The 27,440-nt window shown below is 57.3% G+C and overlaps 2 protein-coding genes and 2 long non-coding RNA genes across 12 annotated transcripts in view; 3 read left to right on the top strand and 1 right to left on the bottom strand.

The window, feature by feature from the left end:
- The first annotated feature begins 3,544 nt into the window (after positions 1-3,544).
- On the top strand, positions 3,545-20,606 carry DEF8 (differentially expressed in FDCP 8 homolog). The gene is made up of 11 exons (XM_050922313.1): positions 3,545-7,325; positions 8,186-8,283; positions 9,960-10,109; positions 10,451-10,592; positions 11,030-11,194; positions 11,974-12,101; positions 12,716-12,829; positions 13,207-13,287; positions 14,193-14,333; positions 14,801-14,910; positions 15,652-20,606. The coding sequence occupies exons 1-11, from the start codon at positions 7,211-7,213 to the stop codon at positions 15,752-15,754; spliced, it is 1,347 nt and encodes a 448-aa protein (XP_050778270.1). The 5' UTR covers positions 3,545-7,210; the 3' UTR covers positions 15,755-20,606.
- On the top strand, positions 8,368-9,540 carry LOC127033979 (uncharacterized). Its single transcript, XR_007769253.1, has 4 exons — positions 8,368-8,562; positions 8,625-8,686; positions 8,873-8,996; positions 9,431-9,540. It is a non-coding gene; the product is annotated as an uncharacterized LOC127033979 (long non-coding RNA).
- Positions 20,586-22,496, bottom strand: LOC127033982 (uncharacterized). The gene is made up of 2 exons (XR_007769260.1): positions 22,226-22,496; positions 20,586-20,725 (listed from the first exon to the last, which is right to left on the bottom strand). It is a non-coding gene; the product is annotated as an uncharacterized LOC127033982 (long non-coding RNA).
- Positions 22,091-27,440, top strand: part of LOC127033955 (AFG3-like protein 1) — a 17,490-nt gene continuing 12,140 nt past the window's right edge. For 5 of the 9 annotated variants that reach the window (XM_050922243.1, XM_050922242.1, XM_050922240.1 and 2 more), the window contains exons 1-4: positions 22,091-22,239; positions 22,795-22,882; positions 25,242-25,310; positions 25,758-25,864. In XM_050922243.1, coding sequence (XP_050778200.1) covers positions 22,126-22,239; positions 22,795-22,882; positions 25,242-25,310; positions 25,758-25,864 — 378 coding nt within the window. In that variant the 5' untranslated portion in view covers positions 22,091-22,125. The other 4 variants (XM_050922248.1, XM_050922247.1, XM_050922245.1 and 1 more) reach the window with 2 other exon arrangements.

The raw sequence follows: 27,440 nt of genomic DNA, 5'->3' as shown, positions 1-27,440 counted from the left end.
TATCACTTGGGCAACACAGCTGTGTTTGCTGGATATCGAGGTAGATTAGGAGTGAATGTAAATACAGTCTGGTCCTGAAGCCTTTCCCCCCAGCCCCCAGCTCCCAGCTCATCACTAGCTGTCAGGGAGAGCTCATTTAGACTTTGCTTACAAATCATCATTTGAAATTATTAGGTCGGCCAACATCACCGAAATTAATGCACTGACATTGTCATAAAAACAACAGTTGTATAAGGAAGCTAGTCTATGTTCATACTTTTCAAATCTATTATACTTTTCCAGATACACATCTTTTATCACTGTGACAAAGTAGGAATGTTCGTGCTGTGTTATGTGAATGCTGAGTGGGGAGTATTGACCTGGGAAGGTTGCAGGGGAGTTGTGCTGGGATGGCCTGCCTTGGGGAAGGGAGGTTACCTGAGCATGTAACCTGAGAACCCAGGAGGGGGGTTGGGGGCCCGGGACACTGAACAAAGGACACAAAAACTGGGGGAGTTTTCAGTTTGGAAGCTCACTAGGAAATGGAGGGGAGCCTCCCTGGGGCCCCAGATGGACCTAACTAAAGGGGGTCCTGTTGTCTGTACCAGCAAGACCTGTTTTGAACTATGTTCCTGTCATCTAAATAAACCTCTGTTTTACTGGCTGGCTAAGAGTTCCGTCTGACTGCAAAGTGGGGGTGCAGAACCCCCTGGCTTCCCCAGGACCCCGCCAAGGCAGACTCGCTGTGGGAAGTGCACGGAGGGTCATATGCTGAATGCTCCTAAGAGAGACCCAGGAGGTGAAACTGTGTGAGCTTCTTGCCCTGAAGACAGTCTGCTCCAAGGGAGAGGGGGCTCCCCAAAGTCCTGACTGGCTTTGTGGGGAGCAGTTCCAGAGCATTGCCCTGGGACTCCGAGACAATCATACACTGTATATGCTTTTAAAGTGTGTATTAATGTTTCAATTTCAATTCAAATTTCAAAACTGTCACTAAATTGACATGTTTCAGAGTAGCAGCCATGTTAGTCTGTATCCGCAAAAAGAACAGGAGTTCTTGTGGCACCTTAGAGACGAACAAATTTATTTGAGCATAAGCGTTCGTGGGCTACAGCCCACTTCATCGGATGTATAGAATGGAACATATAGCGAGGAGATAGATATACATACAGAGAACATGAAAAGGTGGGAGTTGCCCAACCAACTCTAAAAGATTAATTAATTAAGATGAGCAGTTATCAGCAGGAGAAAAAAAAACTTTTGTAGTGATAATCAAGATGGCCCATTTAAGACCGTTTGACAAGAAGGTGTGAGAATACTTAACATGGGGAAGTAGATTCAACGTGTGTAATGGCTCAGCCATTCCCAGTCTCTATTTAAGCCTACATTTATTGTATCTAGTTTGCATATTAATTCAAGTTCAGCAGTTTCTCCTTGGAGTCTGTTTTTAAAGTTTTCTGTTGCAAAATTGCCACTTTTAAATCTGTTACGAATGGCCAGAGAGGTTGAAGTGTTCTCCTACTATTTTTTGAATGTTATGATTCCTGATGTCAAGATTTGTGTCCATTTATTCTTTTGTGTAGCGACTGTCCGGTTTGGCCAATGTGCATGGCGGGGGGCATTGCTGGCACAGGATGGAATATATCACGTTGGTAGATGTGCAGGTGAATGAGCCCCTGATGGCGTGGCTGATGTGATTAGGTCCTGTGATGATGTCACTGGAATAGATATGTGGACAGAGTTGGCAATGGGCTTTGTTGCAAGGATAGGTTCCTGGCTTAGTGTTTTTGTTGTGTGGTTGCTAGTGAGTATTTGCTTCAGGTTGGGGGGCTGTCTGTAAGCAAGGACTGTCCTGTCTCCCAAGATCTGTAAGAGTGAGGGCTCATCTTTCAGGATAGGTTGTAGATCCTTGATGATGCGCTGAAGAGGTTTTAGTGGGGGCTGAACGTGACGGCTAGTGGCATTCTGTTATTTTCTGTGTTGGGCCTGTCTTCTAGTAGGTGACTTCTTGGTACTCCTCTGGCTCTGTCAATCTGTTTTTTTCATTTCAGCAGGTGGGTATTGTAGTTGTAAGAATGCTTGATAGAGCTCTTTTAGGTGTTTGTCTCTGCCTGAGGGATTGGAGCAGATACGGTTGTATCTTGGAGGTTGGTTGTAGACAGTGGATCGTGTGGTGTGTGCTGGATGGAAGCTGGAGCCATGTAGGTAAGTACAGTGGTCAGTAGGTTTCTGGTATAGGGTGGTGTTTATGTGACCATCGCTTATTAGCATAGTAGTGTCAAGGAAATGGATCGCTTGTGTGGATTGGTCTAGGCCAGGGATCAGCAACCTCTAGCAAGCGGCTCGCCAGGGTAAGCACCCTGGCGGGCTGGGGCAGTTTGTTTACCTGCCACATCGGCAGGTTCGGCTGATTGCGGCTCCAGGCCAATGCGGGCGGCGGGAAGCCACAGCCAGCACATCCCTCAGCCCGTGCCACTTCCTGCAGCCCCCATTAACCTGGGATGGCAAACTGCGGCCAGTGGGAGCTGCGATTGGCCAAACCTGCCGACATGACAGGTAAACAAACTGGCCCAGCGAGCCATGTGCCAGAGGTTGCCGACCCCTGGTCCAGGCTGAGGTTGATGGTGGGATGGAAATTGTTGAAATCATGGTGGAATTCCTCAAAGGCTTCTTTTCCATGAGTCCAGATGATGGAGATGTCGTCAGCGTAGCGCAAGGAGAGAAGGCGTGCTAGGGGCGCAGAGCAGAGGAAGCGGGATCTAAGTCAGCCGTAAAGAGGTTGGCATACTGTGGGGCCAGGCGGGTACCCACAGCAGAGCCGCTGACGGTATCTAGTGTCCCTACGTGTGAAATAGTTGTGGGTGAGAACAAAGTCGCAAAGTTCAGCCACCAGCTTTGGCAAGTAACTAGTTCACAAAGCTGGGGGGGGGTCACTGCTCTGGGCACCCCCGGTACACACGGTTCAAGCCCCACTGAGCCCAGCCCAGCCCTGGGAGCGCTCGGCGGCTGCTGGGACTCGGGCCTTGGCCAGGGCTGCTGGACGGGGGCGGGGGGGCCTGGCCGTGGGGTCCCCGCGAGGGAAGCCCGAGCCGCTGGGGGGCCCGGCTCCCGCGGGCTCGGCTGGGGGGCGCGGTCCTCCCGGCCTGCGGGGGCAGCAGCGGCCCCTCCGCCGCCTTCTGCCGCTGCGGCCCCAGCGCCCGAGCTCGCAACAATGTAGCAGGGGCAGCTGGGCTGCGCTGCGCTGCGGACCCGGCGGGTCGTGCTGGGGCCGGGCGGACCCTGCGCTGCGGACCCGGCGGGCCATGAGCAGGTGAGGGCCGGGCCGAGCCGAGCCGAGCCTGGCCTGGCCTGGCCCCTCCCCGCCGGCAGCGGAGCCGGCTGTGCCCGGGTGGGGTCCCCAGGGCGGTGCCCCCTGCCCGTCCCGGCCGGGGTTTGGGGGGCGGGGCTCGCCTCCAGCCCCCTGACCCCGCAGTGCCGCATCCTCCCAAACGTGGGGTCTTGTGGCGGCTCGGGCCGAGCCCGACCCTGGAACCGCTCGGGAGCGGTCGCTGCTGTGCCGGGTGGCGGGGGCGCTTTGGAGACCTGCAGTGTGTTCAAAGCCCACTTGTCACTCTCCTGCGTGGGGACGGGAAGAGGGCGCCTGAGTCTAGCCTGGGGATCAGCCCCCCGACTCCGAGAAACGGGCCGGGGAGGGGTTCTGGCGAATGCCGCGGGCCCAGACATCCTTCTCAGCCGCCTGCCCCCAGGCTAGAGGCAGCAGGGACTGGGAGGTGCTACCTTGTGCCCGCAGCCCAGAGGGCCACAGGTTGAGCGCTCTGGTTCCTGAGGTTCTGCGGTGCCCATCCCCACCAGGTTGTGCAGTATTTCTAGGCCACTGTAGAAATCTGCATCCTGCTCCTAGCTCTGGTTGGGTGACACCTGGTGAGTCACTTTCCCCTCGCTGGTCTCCCATCTATAAAATGCCCTGTCTCATCGCAGGCTTCAGAGCATTATTGCTGTGGGTGCAATGTTCTTGTGCTGCGAAGCCCTAGATCAGGGGTAGGCAACCTATGCGATGGGTGCTGATGGTGGCACGCGAGCTGATTTTCAGTGGCACTCACACTGCGTGGGTCCTGGCCACCAGTCCGGGGGGCTCTGCATTTTAATTTAATTTTAAATGAAGCTTCTTAAACATTTTGAAACCTTATTTACTTTATAATATGTAACTAAACTATTGTTGTATGTTGTATCAGCACGCTAAGATGTTAACAGCACTCCCCAGCTGTGTCCGATTGTAATTGCGTTGCTAGGTTAAGACCCTTCCAGAACACCAGAAATACTTATAGAAAGAGATCTTCTAAAAAGGTTAAAATGTATGACTGGCATGTGAAACTTTAAATTAGAGTGAATAAATGGAGACTCGGCACAGCACTTCTGAAAGGTTGCCGACCCCTGCCCTATATAAGCACTGAGCATGTTTATCATCCCACTCTGGCTGTGGGAGCTCCGGGGGCAGGTGGGAGGCAGGGAGGGGCAGTAACTTGGTGGTGGTTTTATTTGGATGTGTGGATAGCACCACAGCTCCAATTTTGTCACAACAGCACAGCAATCCTTTCAAAAATCCCACACAGGAAACTGTCAAAACCCAGCTACATTCACTGTGAGTAAAGAGCCCAGCACAGCATTGAATCCCACCCTGCCTACCAACTAGGCTTTGAGTGACAATTAGCTTTAGGCTCCACTGTTGATGTTTTTCAAGAGCCTTCTATTGAAGGGTCTAAAATGCTTTATTTGGAGCCTAAATCTAGCTAGTGTATTCATTGGAACGAAGCTGCCTAGGCACTAGGGTGGGATTGAAACTTAAAAACACACCTGTTGTAAACCAAGTTCCTTCCCCATGCTGTCAATGAAGTGTGGATTTTTGAAAGTGGAAGTAGGCAAATAATGAATCCCTGTCCTTAGCAAGTTTCTGCTTCCTCTGTGCTCATCTCTGGCATTGCACAATGAAACTCAGTCTCCCTCAGGTCTGGGTGCTGAATTGTTTGGATGTCAGATGCCAGGGGAGTGGTTCTGAAAAAATAACTGCTCACTCTGGAGTTTTGAATAGAGACACGTGTTTGTGTGCGTCATGGGTTTGGGAAAAGCTTGTGTGTGGCTGTCTCTGTTTGTTAACAGTATTAAAATTGGAGGCCAGACTGATCCTGACAATGTCTCTTTATTAAATGGGATCAGAAATGGTTTCTGGAAATTAAGCAGCTATTTCAACGTAACTTTAGGGAAAGCAGTTTTCCTGCATTTAAATTTCCCTTTTGGATGTCAGGCTAATTCATGAGAACTAGGAAGTGAAACTGATCACTCTAGAATTGTTGTCGAATGGTCAGACAGTTCACTCAGTAAAGAGCATTATTAGGATTGTAGCACCAGCTGTGTGCTCAGCTCGATACAGACCAGTAGGGAAATAGCCACAGCTACGCTGGACAACCCTCTTGAAAGAAAAAAATCCCTGGCAGGAACACACATTCTTCTGTTTCTGGCCACGAGGACAAACGGAAACCCAAAAGTTGTACCGCTCATAACGATGTCAGTTGAGTTAATCGGTGCAGCTGCTAATCTGCTTATTCCCCCTCCCGTATGGGAGTAGCTACCCTGGTGAGCACTTTACACTAGTAGAACTGAGCCCACACAAGGGGTTTACCCTTATGACTGTATCTGTACAAATCACCCCCTACCGGACTGAGCAGTGTAATGCAGGGGCTGCGTAGGAGCTGCACTGTTCTGTATTTGTCCACCATGAACCTCTCTGTGGGGCGTCTGGTACTGAATGAGGCGGGCTGCTCGGAGTCCACTTGGCCATTCACTACACACAGCCTTGTCTTCACTAGCCACAAAGACCCTGCACGGAGCTTGGCTGAGCTGATGTGAGGTAAACCCTGAAGACAAGGCAGTTGGAAGCTTTGCGTGAGGTAGCCAGTAGAGAGAACTGGCTGGGGGGCACCAAGGGTAGTGATGGAATATGGGGCTGAGCCCCACTGGTGTGTTTGCCTTACAGGGGCGCACTGTATCCCATCTGGGGCGTGGTGGGCCCTGATGTCTGTGATGTCTGTGCAGCAGGTAACACAAGGAGCTCTCTGGATTTTTCACACGTCTTGGGGGTGGCAGTGGTGGGGTGAGAGATTGCACATTCTGTCTGTGCAGCACGCTGAAATGTTAACAGCACTCCCCAGCTGTGTCCGATTGTAATTGCGTTGCTAGGTTAAGACCCTCCCAGAACACCAGAAGCCAGTACTTGCCCGAGGAGAAGATGCTCAAGGACGCTTCTCTTCAGAAATGTGGCATTTTTCTGTGTGACTAAGGGCTAGTCTGCAGCATAGATGCTCGCTCCAACCGCTGTCAGCAGGGTCAGTCCACATCCCTGAGAGGCAGGAGCTAGTTGGATGGAAGAATTCTTCTGTCAACCCAGCACTCTCTGCGCCGGTGCCTAGCTCGGCTTAGCTTTGTCACACAGGGGGTGTATTTTTTCCCCCGAGAGGTCAACCCAGCTACATCAGTCTTTGGAGTGTATACCTGGCCGTCAGAGGAAGGCTGGCCATGTCGGTAGAGCAATGGACTGGGACTTGGGAGTGGGGTTTAATTCTTGGCCTGTGGAACCCTGGCCCAGTCACTTCGTCTCTGTGCCTCAGTTCCCCACCTGTAAAAGGGGGTGAATATGTCTGTCTGCTCCTCAGGGCAGGCCCTTGCTAGGTGTATGTCCTGCGTCTAGCACAATGAGCTCTTCTGCTGGGACGGGAAGCACTGTCAGCACACGTTTGTAGAGTGCCAGTGGTGGTGGTGGTAACTCCAGCTGGCCGGAGCTGGGGTGCGTGCTCTAATGATGGGGTGCCATGTGCCAGGCTCTCAGGTGTCTGGCTGACTTGGCTGGAAGCTGTTCTGGTGACACAGGCAGGTGGAGAGACTGGTTTTTCTACCTCCTCCGCTGTAGAGCACAAACCCCGCAGAGCGTGTGAGCGGTGGGTGATACTGCTCGGTAGTGGCTGGGGAAAATGATCCATCGCTTCCAGTTTTAAGTGGAAGCTGCCTGGGCCGGGCTGGGCTGTGGGAGGGAAAGATCAGGCATTGCCAGCTCTAGCCTGTTCCCCTGCTCTAGTGTCACCGGCAGAGACGGGTGAGCACCTGGGGCAGGTGACGTGCCCTGGTGTTGGCTCTGGCGCGCGCGCTGCTCCCTTCACCTCTGCGTGATCCGGCAGGTTGGCCTGCTATGGAATGTGATGAGAAGCTGGTCCGGTTCCGACAGGCCCACCTCAACCCCTTCAACAAGCAGCTGGGGCAAGGCCAGCATGACCAGGAGGCTGGGGACGACCTTTCTTGTCGAGGTTAGTGTGGGGTTCCCTCGCCCATGCTGGGGGGGCGCATGTCTACCTGCTGCGGGGGAGCATGCAGTGACCAGGGGCTGGTGCTGAGGGCCACAACCAAAAGGGTGGGGGCCCCCTCTAACCCCAGTCCTCCCCCACCGGGTCCCTGCAAGCCAATTTCCTGCCCAGTCCCTGGGCTGCCGGATACCTAAGTGCCATTATCTGGGATGCTTTCCCCACACCCTGGAGGGGTTGGGAGAGGACACTAGATTCCCCCAGCATAAGGGGGTTGTGGACCAGGTGGCCTCTCCACACCGGGCAGACTCCCAAAAAGGCAGCCTGGGCTCTAGGGACTCCTGGTTCTAACCCCGGCTCATCCACCCGCTGGCTGTGTGGCTAGGTGACTTGTGCATGGAAGCTGTGAAGTTCTGAGCATTGGCAGATCTTGCACCTGCCGCAGCTGGTCATTCTCTCTGGGGCAGGGAGGCTGCGAAGTGAGATGGGAAAGCGCTTTCCCAGCATGTCTGGGTGCTGACCGTGGCTGTGTGGGGAGGGGACCTACCCTTGTTCTGCTGTAGGTGTTCAGCTGGGAAGGTCTGTGCAGGGGCAGGCCTCGAGTGACACCTCTCCTGTGTCCCCAGGATTTGGGGTGTGCTCCTGGGAGGTGTTGCTAAGTGCTGCTGCTCCTCGGACCTGGTGCCCAGAACTGCCCCCTCCCAGTGCCCCTCACCATTCAGTGCTGAGGGGATTCCAGGGGCAACGGTGCACATGTTCTGCAGGGGGTGAGTCTGGTGCTTGCCCTGGAGCTGAGCTGAGACCATGTCGTGGTGGTGGGGAAGGGGTGTCTCCCTTCCCTCTCCATATGTCTCTGCTTGTTGCAGACTCACTGCTGGGGCTCTCCCACGGGGACCCCGAGTTCCAGTGCTCGGAGCGCATGATGGACTTGGGGCTGGCAGAGGACCACTTCTCCCGCCCTGTGGTGAGTGACTCCTGGGGGCGGCTGGGTGTAGGTTGGGGCTGGCAGTGACCAGAGGGGCTGTGGTGAGTGACTCCCGGGGGCGGCTGGGTGAAGGTTGGGGCTGACAGTGACTGGAGGGGCTGTGGTGAGTGACTCCCGGGGGCGGCTGGGTGAAGGTTGGGGCTGGCAGTGACTGGAGGGGCTGTGGTGAGTGACTCCCGGGGGCGGCTGGGTGAAGGTTGGGGCTGGCAGTGACTGGAGGGGCTGTGGTGAGTGACTCCTGGGGGCGGCTGGGTGAAGGTTGGGGCTGGCAGTGACTGGAGGGGCCGTGGTGAGTGACTCCCGGGGGCGGCTGGGTGAAGGTTGGGGCTGGCAGTGACTGGAGGGGCTGTGGTGAGTGACTCCGGGGGGCGGCTGGGTGTAGGTTGGGGCTGGCAGTGACTGGAGGGGCTGTGGTGAGTGACTCCGGGGGGCGGCTGGGTGTAGGTTGGGGCTGGCAGTGACCGGAGGGGCTGTGGTGAGTGACTCCCGGGGGTGGCTGGGTGTAGGTTGGGGCTGACAGTGACTGGAGGGGCTGTGGTGAGTGACTCCCGGGGGCGGCTGGGTGAAGGTTGGGGCTGGCAGTGACCGGAGGGGCTGTGGTGAGTGACTCCCGGGGGCGGCTGGGTGAAGGTTGGGGCTGGCAGTGACTGGAGGGGCTGTGGTGAGTGACTCCCGGGGGCGGCTGGGTGTAGGTTGGGGCTGGCGGTGACCGGAGGGGCCGTGGTGAGTGACTCCCGGGGGCGGCTGGGTGTAGGTTGGGGCTGGCGGTGACTGGAGGGGCTGTGGTGAGTGACTCCCGGGGGCGGCTGGGTGAAGGTTGGGGCTGGCAGTGACCGGAGGGGCTGTGGTGAGTGACTCCTGGGGGCGGCTGGGTGAAGGTTGGGGCTGGCAGTGACTGGAGGGGCTGTGGTGAGTGACTCCAGGGGGCGGCTGGGTGTAGGTTGGGGCTGGCGGTGACCGGAGGGGCTGTGGTGAGTGACTCCCGGGGGCGGCTGGGTGTAGGTTGGGGCTGGCGGTGACCGGAGGGGCTGTGGTGAGTGACTCCCGGGGGCGGCTGGGTGAAGGTTGGGGCTGGCGGTGACCGGAGGGGCTGTGGTGAGTGACTCCCGGGGGCGGCTGGGTGAAGGTTGGGGCTGGCGGTGACTGGAGGGGCTGTGGTGAGTGACTCCCGGGGGCGGCTGGGTGAAGGTTGGGGCTGGCGGTGACTGGAGGGGCTGTGGTGAGTGACTCCCGGGGGCGGCTGGGTGAAGGTTGGGGCTGGCAGTGACTGGAGGGGCTGTGGTGAGTGACTCCCGGGGGCGGCTGGGTGTAGGTTGGGGCTGGCAGTGACTGGAGGGGCTGTGGTGAGTGACTCCCGGGGGCGGCTGCGTGAAGGTTGGGGCTGGCAGTGACTGGAGGGGCTGTGGTGAGTGACTCCCGGGGGCGGCTGCGTGAAGGTTGGGGCTGGCAGTGACTGGAGGGGCTGTGGTGAGTGACTCCAGGGGGCGGCTGGGTGTAGGTTGGGGCTGGCAGCGACTGGAGGACCTGTGGTGAGGTGTTGCTTGGCCCAGAAGGGGCATTCTGGGAAGTCTCTGTGCCTGGGATGGGGACGGCACCGTGCCTGGGCCCAGCAGGGGCAGTGCTGCTCACCGGCGTTGCCCATCTCTTGCCTGCAGGGCTTGTTCCTGGCCTCAGACATCCAGCAGCTGCGGCAGGCGATCGAGGAGTGCAAGCAGGTGATCCTGGAGCTCCCTGAGCACTCGGAGAGGCAGAAAGACGCTGTGGTGAGGCTCATCCACCTGCGCCTGAAACTCCAGGAGCTGAAGGTGTGGCACGGGGGCTGGGCATGGGGTGGTGGCTGCAGCCGGCTAGTGGCTCTGCTAGCTGAGGCCTCAGCTGTGTGAGCACAGAACAGCCCACCCAGATAGCAAAGGACAGGATCCCCCGCTCTGTGCCAGGTGCCTGGGCCTTCCTGCTGACTTGCCAATGAGGGCCCGGGCAGCGCTGACCGGGATTCTAAGGTTCCGCAGCCCGGGCAGGGAGCGGGGGCCCCCACTCCGGGGTGTTAGCAGCGGTGCTCACAGGAGGTGGTGGCCAGGCTTTCGGTGCAAAGGAGGGGAATGTCTCCCAGACTCAGCCCCGCTCTAGCCATCTGTCTGTGCTGCAGGACCCCAGCGAAGACAAGCCCAACATCCGGGTGCTCCTGGAACATCGCTTCTACAAGGAGAAGAGTAAGAGCGTCAAGCAGACGTGTGACAAGTGCAACGCCATCATCTGGGGCCTGATTCAGACCTGGTACACCTGCACAGGTGAGCAGCCAGCCCTGCCAAGGCAGCGCCTCCCTGCTCCCCAGCCTGGGGCAGGATGAAGGCTCGTTCTCCTTCCTGGTGGGGCTGATCTCCGGAGCTCAGCCAAAGCTTCCCTCTCAGGCTGGGCTGCAGGGCACACGGGAGGCGGCAGAGCCTCTGGGATGGGTCGGGATGAGTGGGTGGCTCTGCTGGTCACCTGGGTCCTGCACAGACAGGAGTGCAGACCCCTGATGGCATAAATGTCCCAGTCACTTCTCTGCTGCCACCCGCTCTGCTCTGAGCCTTTCCCTGCCGTGCGGAATAGGGCTGGGCCAGTTCTGAGTGTCGTGTGAGTGTTGGCAAGAGGCCTGGGTGCTCCCCAGCCAGGTCAGGCTGAAGCCAGGGGAAGGCCTGGCCAGGCGGGTGACTCCTGCGTCTCTGTGCTGTGTCCTCCCCAGGGTGTTACTATCGCTGTCACAGCAAGTGCCTGAACCTCATCTCCAAGCCCTGCGTGAGGTCCAAGGTCAGCCACCAGGCCGAGTACGAGCTGACCATCTGTCCCGAGACAGGCCTGGACAGCCAGGATTACCGCTGTGCAGAGTGCCGGGCACCCATCTCCCTCCGTAAGTGCCACCTGCACGGGAGAGGATGCTGGGGCTGAGGCGTGGCCGGGGATAGCCATTAACCCTTGCAATTACCAGCCTGCGAGTGCTGGGACCGGAAGCCACGTCCTGGGGACCTTCCTGTTCATGCTGAAGCAGAGCTCCATTAGCGGGACGGGGGCAATCCCTCTGGCCTGGGCGCACACAGCCAGCGCATCAGTGGGGTCACCCTGATATGTGTGTGAGCAGGCTGGAGCACAGAACATGGAGGGAGCAGAGCTCAGCTGGGATTAGATCTCGGGAGTTCCTGGCTCCCAGGTCTATGCTCAGCCCACTCTTGGCATCCCTGGGGTGGGGCTTCTGCAATGGTGTGGCTGGAGGTTGCTCTGGATATATGGAGTGAAGGGAGCATGGGCTGAGCACCAGGAGTGGAAGGAGATGACAGCAGAGATACGGGCAAAGGCCTTGGCATCAGGACACGTGGAGTCTGGTCCTGACTCTGCCCTGGCTCACTGTGCACTTATGGGTGAGTCACTTCCCCTCTCCGAGCCTCAGTCTCCCAAGTGCAGAACAGGGCCGGTGGCACTCGCCCAGCCTCCCCAAGTGCAGGGCTTGGCACTGGCTTGGTGTTGGGAGACTCTGCAGCCTCACGGCTAAGGGGAGCAGCAGGCACTGCCCTGGCGGGTGAGAGCAGAGACCCCTGCTGGGTCTGGGAGGGATTGGGACGGGGTACCTAGCAGGGCTGGGGCCCTGGGGCTCTTCCTGGCATGATGGGGCTGACAGCCCCGTGTCCCATGCAGGGGGCGTGCCCAGCGAGGCCAGGCAGTGCGACTACACTGGCCTGTACTATTGCGGAAACTGCCACTGGAACGACCTGGCCGTCATCCCAGCCCGCGTCATCCACAACTGGGACTTTGAACCCCGCAAGGTGAGCATGCCGGCAGGGCAGCCCCAGGGGCAGGGCGGGAGGTGATGCTAGGGAGCACTGAGGCTCAGCTACCCTGAGGCAAGTCAGGGCACAGGCTGGGGGATGGGACATGGAGCCTTTCACCTTTGGCCAGCGGCGTCCGCTCCAGCCCCAGCTGGCGGAGAGCGAAGCTAGTTCCCGTCTGCGCCTGGGGGCCTGCGATGTGAGCCCGGGGCCTGCAGGGGTTCATTTAAATCTGGGCCCAGCCCTAGGAGATGGTTCCCTGGTGACCCACGAGAGATGGGGTCCGTGTACAGCGCAGGAGTTGGGCTGGTTTTCTCAGATGTGTCAGCACAGCAGGGCCCTGGCCCTCCCCCTTCCCGGAATGGGCTGCAGACCCCCTCCCAGGCCCTCATGTCTTTTACCTACCAGAACTGCTGGTCAGCATGGAGGGACCGTGCCCAGCAGCCCCCCAAACCACTCTGTGCTAATCACATGGGCCTGGAGGGCCCCTCCACAAACCATGTGCTGTTTACACTCAGTGCTGTCCCTGGGGTGGCAGCGGGGGCCCCTGGCACAAGGCGGTGCTGCCGCCTGCCCCTGGTTAATAACAGCGCTGTGTTCTCCGGGCCCAGGTCTCCCGCTGTAGCATGCGTTACCTTGCCCTGATGGTGTCACGGCCAGTGCTCAAGCTCCGGGAAATCAACCCCCTTCTCTTTAACTACGTGGAGGAGCTGGTGGAGATCCGGGTAAGTGCCTGCGTCCCCTTGGCTGGGCTCTGCTTGGGGCTCGTGCCCCTGGTTCTAAGGGCTGGGGTCACATCCCCAGACTGGCTTGTGAGCATGTTCGTCCCCTAGTGTGAGGGAGTTCCCTGGGGCTTCCAGCTCTGGGCTGGGCCAGGAGCAGCTCCCAGTCATGCCCCCTTCACTCGGTGCTTGTACAGAGTTGTACTTGTCCACCCGATTTCTCACCCCTCGATACTGGGGCCAGAGGGCAGATTATCCCACACCTGCTATTGCAGGGCCCTTGCGCTTCCCTGGGAGGTGTCTGGTTGCTGTTGGGCAGGATGCTGGGCTAGCTGGGCAGGCCCTATTCCCTGAGCCTCACCTGCCCCCTCTCCCTGCAGAAGCTGCGCCAGGATATCCTGCTCATGAAGCCCTACTTCATCACCTGCAAAGAGGCCATGGAGGCTCGTCTGCTGCTTCAGGTGCGGGGGTGTCTGCACGGGGAGGAGCTGCTGTGCGGGGACCGTGTGTGCGAGCGAGTGTGCTGGGATGGGGAGGGAGCTGAACCCCTGAGCTCATGAAGCCAGTTGTGCCACTCCCCGGCAGAGTACAGATCTTCCACCTGTGCCCAGCTGGTGCCCAGTGACGGGCCATGCCTGGGCAGCTCCAGCCCAAAAAGTGACACCTGAGGGGCGTGGCACTGTCCACCTCCTGGGGGTGAGATCCGTTAACCCATCCCTGTCTGGGATCAGCTCTGCCTTGTTGTCCCCTGAGGGCAGGGGAGCTGTGGGGTCAGCGTCACACGGGCCAAGCCCAGAATCCATGGGCGTGATTGTCCCAGCCCCGAAGCTCTGGCGCCTGTGACTGCTGTGGAGACCCCTCTCTGGCATGCTCCCGCATGGGGATCTGCGACCCCCCCCCCCCCCGAGGCGGTGCACAGCAGCACGTTACATGGACTCTCTCCGGGACAGGAGCCACGTGCCGGGGGAGGACGAGGGAGGCGTTCAGGCCACGCTGGCGGCTGTGGCAAGCCCAGCTGAGGAGGAGGTGGCTGGGTCCGATGGCCGTTGCTAGCCCAGACGATGGTCTGGGTGGCCTCTACCCCAATCACCCTGTATCCTCGGTAGAACTTCAGCTCCTGCACCTGCCTGCCCTGAACCCCGGGAGACTCACTGGGCTGCCTGGGCTGCTGGCGTCGAGCCCCGGGTTGGGGAGGAAGGGCACGTTGAACCCCAGTGTGTGATGTTGGACCAGCCACAGAGTAGGGTGGAGAGCTCTTGGCCAGGGTTCATTGGATTCTGCTCCCTATCTGAGCCCCAGCTGGGGAAGGCCCCTGGGCAGGTGGGTGGCTGGGGAGCGTCGTCGTCTGACAATTCTTCCCCTGCAGCTGCAGGACCGGCAGCACTTTGTGGAGAATGACGAGATGTACTCGCTGCAGGACCTGGTCGACATCCAGGCTGGGCGCCTCAGCTGCTCCTTAACGGAGATCCACACCCTCTTCGCCAAGCACATCAAGCTGGACTGTGAGGTGGGGCTGGGTGGGGATCAGCTCTCGGATGGGCCGCAACCCCCACTCCAGCCCGTCCTCCCTGGATGTTTGCAAAGACTCTAATTTCTGCATCTTCATTGCTAGACAAAGGCTTGTGTCTAAACCCCTCCCCTAGGAGACAGGGGAGGTGGGGGGGGCAGGCCCCGCCCTCCCCCAGTAACAACCCTGGGACATGTGGTGGGAGGAATTCCTCCTTTGAGTCCGGGATGGGTGTGGGGAGGTGCCATTGCCACTGCCCTGATGTATTTGTTGAACCCCCAGGTAGCAGAGGTGGGAATAACAGGACTGGGGGAGCAGGGCCTGGAAGCAGTCGGGCCCCAGGGCTCTGACACCCCAGTGTGCAATCTGCTGGAGCCAGCAGCTCTGGGGGGGGCCTGGATCCCAGCACTGGTAGGGATGGGGGAATGCACTGCGCAGGGCTCAGGAATCTTCACTCTTGTCTCCAGCGATGCCAGGCGAAGGGCTTTGTGTGTGAGCTCTGCAAAGAAGGGGACGTGCTCTTCCCGTTCGACAGCCACACGTCGGTGTGCACGGACTGCTCTGCTGTCTTCCACAGGTGGGTGGGGAGGAGCCTGGGGCCACATGTCAGCCCCCATGGCGTTCTGTGCCAGCCATGGATGGGAGCATGGGGCCCAGTCAGGGAGAGCAGGGAGATCTCTGGGTGAGGGGAGCCCCAAGATATGCAGGACTGCAAAATGAGCCGGGCGCAGAGACAGACCCCACGGTGCCCTCAGGTGGCACTGCAAGGAACCAGCACTGGGCTGCCCCTGCGCCTGGCATAACCTGGCACTGGCCCCTGGGGAGGTGAAGCTGCTGGCTGAGATCCTGCTCTCTGCTGGGCAGTGCCTGGGATGCTGCCCCTGCACTCGGCTCAGCAGTGGCCATGGCTGGCCAGTCTGTTCACACGCAGTTGGGTGAAGCAGGTCCCGAGTGTGGCACCTTGGACCTCTCCAGTGCTGGGGTGGGGGAGGATGGACCTGGGCTGGGCTGCCTGGAGGACTTGGCTTGCTCCCTGGCATGCTGCCCTCTCCTGTGGGTCTGCACCTGTCTGCTGGCTCTTGGGCTGCTGCAGCCACGCCCCTGGCGCTGGGCACTAGCTTGGACACTGCACACGTCTCCCTGGGCAAGCAGGGCACTGCGGGTGGCTCCCAGAGCTGGGGGGGCACTGGCTGTGAACTTGGGGGGGCATGCAGCTCCTTGCCAGCAGGAGCACCTGGTGAGGCTGCAGGGCTGGCCTGAGCCCCACGCTCCTGATGGCAGGGCCGATGGGGGTAACCTTCTTGCTCCTCGCTTCCAGGGACTGCTACTATGACAACTCAACCACGTGCCCCAGGTGTGTCCGGCTCAGCCTGAGGAAGCAGTCGCTCTTCCGAGGCCCCAGTGCAGAGGAGCAGGCCTAGGGTCCCCCAGCTCCCGCCAGACCTGAGCACCAAAGAACATTGGCGAGAACTGGGCGTTCCAGAGGGGGCGGCTGCAGCGTTGGGGCTGCAAGATCTGAACTAGCTGCCACTGGGGGTGGACCCCGGGCCAGGGAGCAAGGTGCTGTGCAGGCCCGAACGAGTGCTTTGCTCTGGTACCAGCCCAGCATGCTGCCTGTTGCTGGGAGCCAGCTCAGCAGATTCTGAACCCAGCTCTGAGAACTCCCTGGGCTGGGGCTGAGCGTAATGGAGTGGCAGGAGCTACTGGGGGTCTCTCACTGTCCCAGCCAGCCTCTGCCTCTTGCTGCTCTGCCTTGCAGCTGTGCAGTGAAGCAGGGCACATGCCCCGTGCTGTGGCAGGTGTTAGCAGGGGTGACGGTGCAGGAATCCCTGGGGAAAGGAGGAGCCTGGTGTCCCCGACTCACTGACAAAGGGGGACGAGATCAGCCTGGAGCAGGGGCATTCCAGGGCTTTGCCACTTGCAGCTGGTTTGCCCCCGGCCTGTGCTGAGTTCCCTGCTGCAGGTACTTGCTGGCCCCGGGCCGAGTGGGGAGAAGAGGGAGGTGGCTGTGATAAGGAAGAGCTGCTGTGTTCTCCTCCCACGCTGATCACGGCTCTGACCCCTCCTTTGGATATGTCCTTTTCTAACGCCGCCTCTGCGCCCCAGCAAGCCTCCTGGCATGGGCCGGCGTGCCAGTCTCCGTTGGCATTACAGCGCTCCCTCTGCCAGCTGCTCGGTGCTCTCCGGTTGGTGCATTTGCGTCTAAAGGGCCACATTGGTCTGGCCTCTGAATGGCCGGGCTGGCTTCGGGGGTGGGCCCAGGGAGCCTCCTCTGGAGGTGTCTGGCCGTGGCCTAGCTGGCGAGGGGCCTGTGGCGTGTGAGACTCAGGCTGGTCCCTTGGAGACAAGTGTGCACATCATGTCCCCGTCCTCTCCGGCAGCACTCAGCCCCGGCTGGGCCGGGCCATTGAGCTGGCATGTCCCTTTCCTGTCCACGGGCTCTGCAGGGCAGGAGTGAGGCTCAGAGGCTGGGGAGAACCAGTGTGGGCTGGTGGAATGGTTCGCACTCGGTTCTCAGCCTCGCTAGGCTGATCTCACTGGCCTCCCCAGAGCCTGAGCCCTGGGGGCATGCCCTCTGCTGAGGGAGGACGCGAATGTCATGGGCTGCAGGCTGGAGCTTGTTGCTGGTACTGGCTCCCTCCAGCTCCCTGTGAATGCAGGTGGCACCTCTTTGGCTGTTTTAAAGAGAGAGACGCTCGCAGAAATGAGTTTGGGGCTGAGGTAGAGCTGCTCATTACATGGCCTTTCCCAGGACCCTCCTGTGCCGTTCAGAGGCCAGGGCCTCAGGTTGGAGTCTAGCTGCTTTAGTCTTGTATTTATTTCCGTGCCCAGCCTGGCAGTGCCCAGAGCAGTGCCAGCATCTCTCCTCAGCGCTGGGAGCATAGGGCTCGCAGTCCGCTGGCTCCATACACTGGCTGACTGCTGCAGGAGCCTAGAGTGGCACTGGTCTCCCGTGCCACCTTGCACCCTTACAGGCATGTCAGTGACCCTGCTGCCAGCCTGTGTCTCCCGCAGTGCAACTGCTGCTCCCTCGTCAGGGGCAGGAAAGGCAGGAGACGTTCAGAGTCATCCCTTTACATAAAAAAGTACCTGGGATGGGCCCCTCAAGCCTTGAACTCTAAACCGGCCCCCCACCCCCACCCCCACACATAACACCCCTGGCCCTCCTTTGAGTGGTACGGCCTGGAATTTAAAAATGCACTGGGGCCGGGGCTACTGCTTTACATAGGGTGTTTGGGTGGAAGAGAGAGCACCAGGGCTGCCCACCCCCTCCCTCACTGCTGCCTCTTGCCTCCTCCATGCTGTTACTGGGGTAGACAGGGTGGGGGGCTAGAAGCTAGCTGGGGTCCGTCTCCCCATGCTGCAATCCCACCTCCCCAGTGCAGGGCAGACGTGGGTGTTTTCAACAGGCAGAACCAAGGACTCGAGGCTGCTGGGCCCGGCAAGGGAGGTGCACAGGCTTTGGGCAGTGACAGTGATGGAGCTCTGGGGGAGAGCTACGGGATGAGCACTAATCCCTTTAGTCTTCCTTTTTCTACAGAGGGGGGAGCAGGGCTGCAGGGCCGAGCCCCTCCGTCCCTGTCCCTGGGGGAAGTGGGAACTAGCAGGTTTTGTTCTAATCACTTTTCCTCTTGTGGGTTCTGCTCCAGCTGATCTTGGTGGGGCTCTTGCACCACCAGGGGAGGGCTGTGTATGAAACGCTCGGGCTAACCAGTGAAACACACACTACCTGTTTGTAACCCGCTCGCCTGATTTCCCAGAGGATGCGTTTCCCCTGCTGGGCCATTTCCACTCCCTTTGGATGAGGGCCTTGTTTGTAGTCCCAGTGGTAAGGGCAGGCTGAAGCCAGCAGAGGCCCTGAGCTCTTGCTTAAAGCTGGAGTCCAGTCAGGAGGTTGGAATGGAAACCCCACCTCTGCTGAACGGGGGCGAGCAGTCAGACCCCTCTGGGAACCGAGCTGGGCCAAAGGGAGCACTCTCACCCCCTTAGCCAGTGGAGTGTGGGGAGGGCCATTATTGCCAGTTTCCAACTGCCTCTGCTTGGCTCATGGTGTTTGCTGTTAGCAAACGCTGGAATTGTTACTGGGCTTCTGTTAACCCCCATGCTCTGTTTTCATTCGCTCATTTCATTTCTTTCTCGGATGAAATTTCTGGGATGAAATTTCTCCTCCTTCGACCGCATGCTGCCCCCAGGACTGTTACACATTGAAACCCTCCCACGTCACACTAGTATGAACTCAGCCTCTGGTTCCCCTTCGCAGTGTGGGTGTTGGATACTCTGGGTTTGGTGTGGTTGTCATGCCCCAGGCCCTTCAACTCTAATTCCCTTTTCGGGTGTTCGTAACTTTCACCTGCTAGGCTGAAACATCCCTGTCCTGGGCTCTGAGCAGAGGCGAGCGCTTGGAGAAAACTGGCCCTTGTCTCTTAGTTAAAACGAACCACCACGTGTCTGGGACACTCCTCAAAAAGTGAGCTGCTGCTTCAACCTTCTCCGAATGGTTTTACGTTTAATGGCTAGTCTGCCAGGGCGGGTGTGCACCAATGCATGAACACTAGCGTGAGCACTTTAATTTCTGTACAGACGTGTACGTTGGCTCTCTTTGAGTAGAAATAACACACCTTGCTATAGAATCATTGTTTACCCTCTAAGTCTCTGACTTACAGGTGGATCTTTTTCTTGGATTCTAGAAACACTTTATTTGCCTGTATGGGTGAGAGATTCAGATGGCAGGCTCCAGGTAGGCAGGGATCGTTGTGAAGCTGGGGTGAGGTGGTTGTTTTTTTTAAGTTTAGTTCCTAATCTTGCAATAACAAAGTCTTAAGAGAGTGTTTCCCCGGCCCCCTCCCCACAGTTCAGAGGGCAGGACTAGCAGCGTGAGTGTGTTTTACATCCTTGCCTAGGCATGGAAGAGCACTTGCTGAACCTGCTGTTCCACACGCTTGCAGAATCCTGACAAGCAGCATATGCCACAGGTGTGGCCACACATGCCAGTCTATGGCAGGATGGGCAGTCCCAGGGGAAGGGTGCAATTCCCACCTGTTCTCAGACCATCATTTTCCAGGTGGTATCATGTATAACCCGACTGCCATGTGTTTATCAGACCCAGCACTGTTGCACCTGTGATGAGAGACAGTCTAGGACCTGGGCTAGCTGCTCTATGGTCTTTATTAAATGCACCTTGGAAAGAGTGACTGCAGCAGCTGCCGTGTTGCACCTGAGCGGCAGGCAGATCCCTATAATTCAGTCTGTGTGTGTGTGTGTTGTTACCAGACCCTTGGAGTCTGTAACTCTGGGGCTGCTTTGAGTAGCATAAACCACCCATGGGAAAGATTCCACAGACAGAACGGATGGCATGATTCTTGCCTGTATCTGGAAGGGAAAAGACAGGAGAAGTGGCTATCTGCATAACAGCTGGGAGTGTACCTCCTAAATACAGCTGGTTCTGCTTGAGCTACTGGGCTAAAAATAGCCTTGCCAATGTTGTGGCATGGGCTGGCCAGATGAGGACAAGCGCATCTGCCCTTCTTGCAGCTCTGAGCTCATTGGCTGGCAACCTTTGGCACCCATCTCATCAGGGTAAAGCCACTGGTGGGCCGGGCTGGTTTGTTCATCTGGAGCATCCGCAGGCATGGAGCTCCCACAGGCTGTGGTTCGCAGTTCCTAGCCAATGGGGGGGTGTGTGGGAAGCGGTGTGGACTGAGGGATGTGCTAGCCACTGCTTCCCACAGCTGCCTTTGGCCAGGAATGGCGAACCACAGCCCATGGAAGCTGCGGGGCTCCGTGCCTGCAGACGCTCCAGATAGACAAACCGGCCCGCCAGCGACTTTACCCTGACGGGCTGGGTGCCAAACGCTGCCAACCCCTGAGCTAGGCCATGCCACATTACTCTCTTTAGCAGGTAGCTCAAGCAGAGCTAGTATGTGTCTGTCTGTCCAGCATTGGAGGCATGTTTCTAGCTACACTGTGAACATACCCTCTTACAGGGCAGTCTGCTTCCTTGCCATGCCTGCCCTCCTGTCAGGGGGTCCCTTCGTAATGAGAATAAAACTTTAGCTGACACAGCTGCCCTCTAACCTGCACAGCAAGAGAGGACAGAACCAGGACCAAAAGTTTTCAGTTTGCAAAGTGTGAATGACAAAAACAAAACCTCTGAGGATGTGGTTACACCACACCTTGGTGGCTGTAGCCAGGGGGAGGAATGGGGGATCGCAATACAGGAATCTAAGGTACAATGGTATTGATTCAATAAACCACTGTACTGGATCATTTTAATGGAGTGTTGTCATTGCTCATTTGTTGAAGGAGGGGGCGGTGGGGATCAGGCCAAACGGGGTCACTGAGATTACCTGCTGCTGCTGGGTCTGTCATTACTGAACCTGTTGCATTGCAGCCTGGGGAGGAAAGTCCAGTTGCTAATGAATTAAAGACTACAGCCTGCCTCAGCATTTGCTGGGACACAGATTAACAGAGCTTCCCACTTGGGCCTGGGCCAGACTGGGACCAATGAGGGGAATAGCTTGGCTGGGTTTGGTGACCTACCACCCAGTACAAGCCCACACTGGGGATGCAGTGGTGGGGTGAGCCCAGGCCCCTGCAGCTATGGTGTAAGTTGTAGTAGAAATGAAAGCTTAGTTTTGGCCCACTATACCTTTGCAGAGAAGCCTAGGAGCACTGTAGGAGCTAGCTGGAGTCAGTCTCCAGGGCTGCAGCCCCCACCCCACTGCAGTACAGATTGGGGGAGGGGGCTAGCTGGGGTTAGTCTCCAGGGCTGCAGCCCCCACCTCATGCACTGCAGACATCGGGGGGTTAGCTGGGGTCAGTCTCCAGGGCTGCAGCCCTCATCCCACTGCAGTACAGACGGGGGGAGCTAGCTGCGGTCAGTCTCCAGGCCTGCAGCCCCCACCCCACTGCACTGCAGACATGGGGGGGGGGCTAGCTGCGGTCAGTCTCCAGGGCTGCAGCCCCCACCCCACTGCACTGCAGACATGGGGGGGAGCTAGCTGCGGTCAGTCTCCAGGCCTGCAGCCCCCACCCCACTGCACTGCAGACATGGGGGGGGGGCTAGCTGCGGTCAGTCTCCAGGCCTGCAGCCCCCACCCCACTGCACTGCAGACATGGGGGGGAGCTAGCTGCGGTCAGTCTCCAGGCCTGCAGCCCCCACCCCACTGCAGACATGGGGGGGGAGCTAGCTGCGGTCAGTCTCCAGGGCTGCAGCCCCCACCCCACTGCACTGCAGACATGGGGGGGGGCTAGCTGGGGTCAGTCTCCAGGGCTGTAATCCCCCCACACACGCACTGCAGACATGGGGGGGGGCTAGCTGGGGTCAGTCTCCAGGGCTGTAATCCCCCCACACACGCACTGCAGACATGGGGGGGGCTAGCTGGGGTCAGTCTCCAGGGCTGTAATCCCCCCACACACGCACTGTAGACATGGGGGGGGCTAGCTGGGGTCAGTCTCCAGGGCTGTAATCCCCCCACACACGCACTGCAGACATGGGGCGGGAGTATCCACACTGGACCCCCACCGCCTATTGTCCCTGCGCTGGGAGGCCGCTCTGGGCAGGGCCCGCCGGGGTCACGGGAAACACGGAGCCGTGAGCAGCCCGGAACCAAAGGCCGAGCGCTCGTCCCTACCCGGAATGTCTCGCTGGGAGCCCGGCGGCGCCTTTCCTTGTCCCGCCCCCTCGCGTCAGGCGCTTCCGCCCGGGACGAGGGGCAAGGCGCATGTGCACACAGACTTCGCGGGAGTGAACTCTGCGCATGCGCGTTAAGGCGCAGCACAGCCGTGGGGAATGGCTCATCGGCTCGCGTCGGGGACTCTAGTGCCGCCTCTCGCTGCACTATGGCGAGGGGGCTGCCGGACGCGCACATCGGCGGGGCGCACGGACCTACCACCGACCCGGCAGGTGAGAGATGACTGTTTCTTTTCCGGCATTGTCGTAAAATGTACGGCTCCGTATGCCACTACGACGAGGGGAACCGTCGCCCTGATGATGTCATCGGTGCGCGACCCGCGCGGCCATGACGTCCCAATGGCTGGAGATAAGCGCTAGTCAGGGGGCGTGGTCTGGTTGTCAGAACGAGGCCGCCTGAGGCGTGAGCGGAGTGGAAGCCCCGCCCCTTGCGCGCTGCCTGAGGGGGCGGAACCAGCCCGTCTCCTGCGGTGCTCCGAGTTCTGCGGCTGCGCACGGTCGCGCCCCCCGCCGGCTCCAGGGCACCAGCCCCACCCCCTGCCGTCCCGCCGGCTCCGGCGCCTGGGGCGGAGTCAGGGCCGGGCTGAGCAGGCAGGGCCTCCCGGCGGGCTGGCTCTGCCTGGTCCTGCCGTCAGCTAGAGCAGCCGCGGGGCGGCTCTGGGTTCCGCGCGCTGAGGTAGGTGGAGCCCTGTCGCGCTCTGATCGCTCCGAGGGGAGCCAGTGCAGTCGTGTCAGTGGCCTACATGAGACTGCTCTTTACTGTTCTAGCGGCTCGAGGGGATCCGCGCCCCGCGGCAGGACTGCCCAGGGAGCATCGCATCCGCTTGGCAATGGCTCTGCTCAAAGCCACCCAAAGGTATGTATCTCCAGCAAGGCTTCTTGTAGGGCCCTTTGCTTCTGCTAGCGGAGCTGTGCTCGGCAGAGGGATGCAGACATTAAACAAGAAGGGAGCGAATGCAGGCACCCAGTGAAAGGGGCGTGGGAATGGATTGCACAGCAGCACTGCGCACAGAGGGTGGGCGGCTGCTGCATGGCTAAGGATCATTGAAGACCTAAAACAATGGGGAACAGAGATCTGGCTGCACTCCTTGGGGCAGGGACCACTTTTTTTTTGTTCTGTGTTTGTACTTCATCTGACACCATGGGGTCCTGGGCCATGACTGTTGCTCCCAGGTGCTACCATAATACACTTAATAACGTACATCACTTGGCAGGTCCTGGGCCCATTAATAATAATAATTGTAGATTGCCACGTACTGTTAGGGGCAAAAAAAAAATGCAGACCTGTTATTTACCAGGCTGCACGTGGCAATAGACTGTATAGGTAAGGGATGCAAGGAGAGTATGGGTCACGATGCAAACTGCAGGCACGCACACAACTAAAATTAATTAATTTAAAGTTTATTGGGGATAGTTACAACAGGTAGGGGAGCAGCGTATGATTAGCTAATAGGGCTAAGGGAACTTAAAACATACAATGGCTAAAGTATTTACTATCAAACAATATTTATAAACAAAGATGCAGTAAACAATATTATAAACACAGATGCAGCATTTAATAATAACCAATACTTACGAATACAAACTAACTCATAACGACCGGCAAACATAGAAACTCTGCTTAAAACACATGAGCTGAGAGAGGCTTCGAGGTGATCAGGCTCAGTTACGGGTGTGCACAAGGTACACAGGATTTGTTTTTTTTTCTTTCTCCTCTTCTCTCTGCACATGGCAGACCAGCCTAAAGTACCCACTATGACATCATAGAAGTGTCATAGGGGACGGGGCCCAAAAACTATGTGTGTTCGTTTCTGATTGGTACAAGCAAAGTTTACACCAAGTAGGGGAGCAGGTGCCTAAAAGTCTGGCTTCGCCCCCAAAAGGTAAGGAAATGCATATAGTTTAGAATGCGTTTAACACTGAATGACAAAAGAAGAGGCCAGGGCAATACCAGTATGGGCAAGTTTTAGGATGCAGACAGAAACAAGAAGGGAGCGAATGCAGGCACCCAGTGAAAGGGGCGTGGGAATGGATTGCACAGCAGCACTGTGCACAGAGGGTGGGCAGCTGCTGCTGCATGGCTAAGGATCATTGAAGACCTAAAACAATGGGGAACAGAGATCTGGCTGCACTCCTTGGGGCAGGGACCACTTTTTTTTTGTTCTGTGTTTGTACTTCATCTGGCACTATGGGGTCCTGGGCCATGACTGTTGCTCCCAGGTGCCACCATAATACACTTAATAACGTACATCACTTGGCAGGTCCTGGGCCCATTAATAATAATAATAATAATAGCCCCTAGTGATGTTAAAGGGATGTCATCAGCTTAAAAATCACCCTTCTGTTTCAGGGTAGGTTTTTTAATGTGTGTTTCGGGTAATAGCTAAGGTTTGTGTGGCTATAAATCCAGACAAATTGGCATGGAGACTCGGGCAGGGGCAGGGCCCACATCTCACTGGAACTCACTTTCTGCAACTGCCTAGATTCAAGCTGCTCATGACCCTTTGGTAAGTGCTGTGTTGCAGGGCTCTTGCCTGCTGCCCTGATTTATATCCCCACAGAATCACCTCAGGCAAATTCAGCCCACCTCAGGAAGTCCAAGTTAAAACCTGAATGTTGGGGCACCTTTTCTCCAGATCTCCCCTGTGCAGTGGGATAGTCGAAGGTAACCGACGTGAGCTGAATGAGTCCTTCTCCTGGCTTAGTCTGCATTCCAGTCTTTGAGCCAGAGAATGGGGGGATCCCCCACTAGAGATTAGGATATGTTTGTCTGTAGACTTTCACAGAGAGTACAATGCAAGGCATTCCTCTGCGCAGGGGCCTTCCCTCTACAGAGGCAGCAACATATTCGCTAACAGTTGTTTCTTCCTCCCTTGGCTCGATCTGTGTAAGTTAGATCCTGGAAGCAGAGATTTTCTTTCTTGGACAATGCTGTTCTGTGAATAACTGTAAAGCTACATCCCCTAATAATATCTGGTATTGACTATTGTAACTTTCTTCTCTCCAGTCTTGCAGATACTAACCTGCCCCCTGCGGTCCGTGCAAAAGGCTGTCATCAAAATCATTTCCCCTGACCTTTTGGTTTTGTTTTAGCATCTCCCTGGTTTGCCCAGAATCTTTCCCCTATAAACAGAGAGGGCTCTTTGACTGCACAGTGTCAGTCCAGTGTCACTGTACTTTTTAAATAACCAAAACACAACCACTTTGTCTCTAAGGCTTTGAGAAGTATTTTAAGAAGCATGGAAGAAGTCCCGGCCCAGCAGAGGCTGCTCACCAGACTAAAGGTAAACAGTCCCGAATCCTTCAGGGCTAGTCCTTTGGTTTTATAAAGATGCTCAGGAGTGAGAGAGTGTTAGGGCTGGATAGCGATTGCTACAGTGTGGATGTGTGTGCCTAAAATACCCCCATGACCATGAGTCATTACATTTCCCCACCACCACTACTCTGAGAATTCAATCCTTGTTGTGACACTCAACTCTCTCTGCTCTCCTAGGCCTGCCCACCCCAGTTCAGATGTGTAAAATCCCCGTTGCTCCGTAGGGTTTCTGAGTACAATTGGCTTTATCTTGCTTGCCCTATCGACCCCTTTTTAAATATTTTTTAATTAGACCTTCCAAACAGGACTGGCTTATTTAATAAATGGGCTGGCCGTTCGGTGTGTGAACGGGATGGGGAAATTAGGCTCTCTTCAAAGCCAATTGTCTGTCTTAATGCACCTTTCTTTTCCCTAGGCCTCCCTGATCCAAAAGATCTCGGTCATAGGGGAGATGGCGGAGGAGGTGGCGGCAAGAGAGGAGGGAAGAAGGAGGATTCTGGGTGGTGGAAACGCCTGTGGAAGGTCCTTAGCTCTGTTAGAGTGGCAGTGATAGTTAAGGTTCCAGGAGGGTCATGTCCCTTTGTTCGTTCTGAAAATCAGTCTGTCCTCACAGGTTCATCACTTTGTCTCTTGCAGGGCAGACTGACTTGTCTGGAAAATCACACACAAATCTCTTTATTAGTTTAGTAGTTCAAATGGCTCCTTGTTGCAGTGTAAATCTGCTATCTGGCTCTTCCTTCAGATCACTTCAGCTTAATGTTCACCACAGTCACTCACCGTAACCTTCAGTTTGAATCCTGTGTCAGAAATGTTTCTGTTTGTGCCCCAGCAGCAGCCATAGGAATACAAAATCGATCGCAAGCCGTGGATAGAATATTCCACAGCAAAGCACATACAGGGCTGCTGCGATGCGCCAACTTTCTGAGACTTGCAAGGCTCCGGCAGAACTCGAGCCTGGCACCACAGCAGTCTTCATGTGCCCACCTGCACAAGTTGCCTGGGGCACCAAGCCGCTAGCCATGCAGAGAGAATGTGTCCCCCCTGTGCAGTGCAGAGTGTGTGCTTGCTCCAGCCGGGTCAGCACCAAGGGGATGTGGAGGAGCTGTGAGCCAGCTCCCCCACTACCACCACGCGTGCACACACCCACCCAAGGACAGTACCTACAGCTTAGGGTGGTCTCCCTGGTAAGTGCAGAGGGGCAGCCCAGGGGAGGAGGGCACATGGCTGGGGTGTTCCATTACCCGGCTAACTCAGTGGGCCTTGCTGGCAGCAAAAGGCAGTTCCAGCCAAGGCACAAGTTAGAGCAGTCTCTGAGGGTTAGGGGGGTACGTGGGTCCCCTTGTCCGTCCTGCACTGGGCTCCGCACCAGCTCAGGGAAGAACTGGGCCAGCAGTGCTCAGCACGAAAAGGCTTTCCTGTCCGTCAGACTCCCTGCTCCTTAGGTGGGTTTGGTTTTTAAAAACTAGACAATACCTAGGCACAAACTTAATTAATTCAGGGTTAAGGAAGCTGAAATAACCATATAACCCTTATGTACCGTGCCTACCTATAGCATTGCCACTGAAGAGACAGGAAATATGACCTTGGCTAAGGATAGTATCCATGTGAAAACTCTGCAAATGCCAGGGAGAACCTTAGTGCTGGCTCACAGCCCAGACTCTCAAGTGTGGAGCATCTGGATTGAAAGAGTCTGTTAGCCTGTCCTGTAGGGCAGGGCAAAGGTGGTGGTTGGAATATGTAGGGTGAACTTTCCCCTCAGGATAATGGTGAATTGATAGAATGTTTCTATGAGGATCTGAACTGGGCATTTCCTGTCAGTAACATGGGGTGTTTTAATGACAGTGCTGTAGTTAGATAAGCGACATAAGTCACTGATTGCATCAGCTTCCTTATTTCCGAGTCATTGGGGTTTCTTGTGAGGATTACAAACCCTCTTGCTTTTTGCCTAAGGTCAGGGCCGGCTCTAGCCATTTCGCCATCCCAAGCATGGCGGCACACCGCAGGGGGCGCTCTGCCGCTCGCCGGTCCCGCGGCTCCAGTGGATCTCCCACAGACTTGGCTGCGGAGGGTCCGCTGGTCCCGCGGCTCCGGTGGACCT

The sequence above is a fragment of the Gopherus flavomarginatus genome, chromosome 14 (assembly GCF_025201925.1).
Source record: "Gopherus flavomarginatus isolate rGopFla2 chromosome 14, rGopFla2.mat.asm, whole genome shotgun sequence".
Classification (NCBI taxonomy): Eukaryota; Metazoa; Chordata; order Testudines; family Testudinidae; genus Gopherus; species Gopherus flavomarginatus.
This window is presented reverse-complemented; position numbering and strand designations above follow the sequence as displayed.

What these genes read in the sequence shown, in the direction of transcription:
- DEF8 (XM_050922313.1), top strand. Translation starts at nt 7,211, where the DNA reads ATGGAATGTGATGAGAAGCTGGTCCGGTTCCGACAGGCCCACCTCAAC. An exon ending in GACCTGGTACACCTGCACAG is followed by an intron (nt 10,593 to 11,029) that starts GTGAGCAGCCAG and finishes TGTCCTCCCCAG; the next exon opens with GGTGTTACTATCGCTGTCAC. An exon ending in GGGACTTTGAACCCCGCAAG is followed by an intron (nt 12,102 to 12,715) that starts GTGAGCATGCCG and finishes CTCCGGGCCCAG; the next exon opens with GTCTCCCGCTGTAGCATGCG.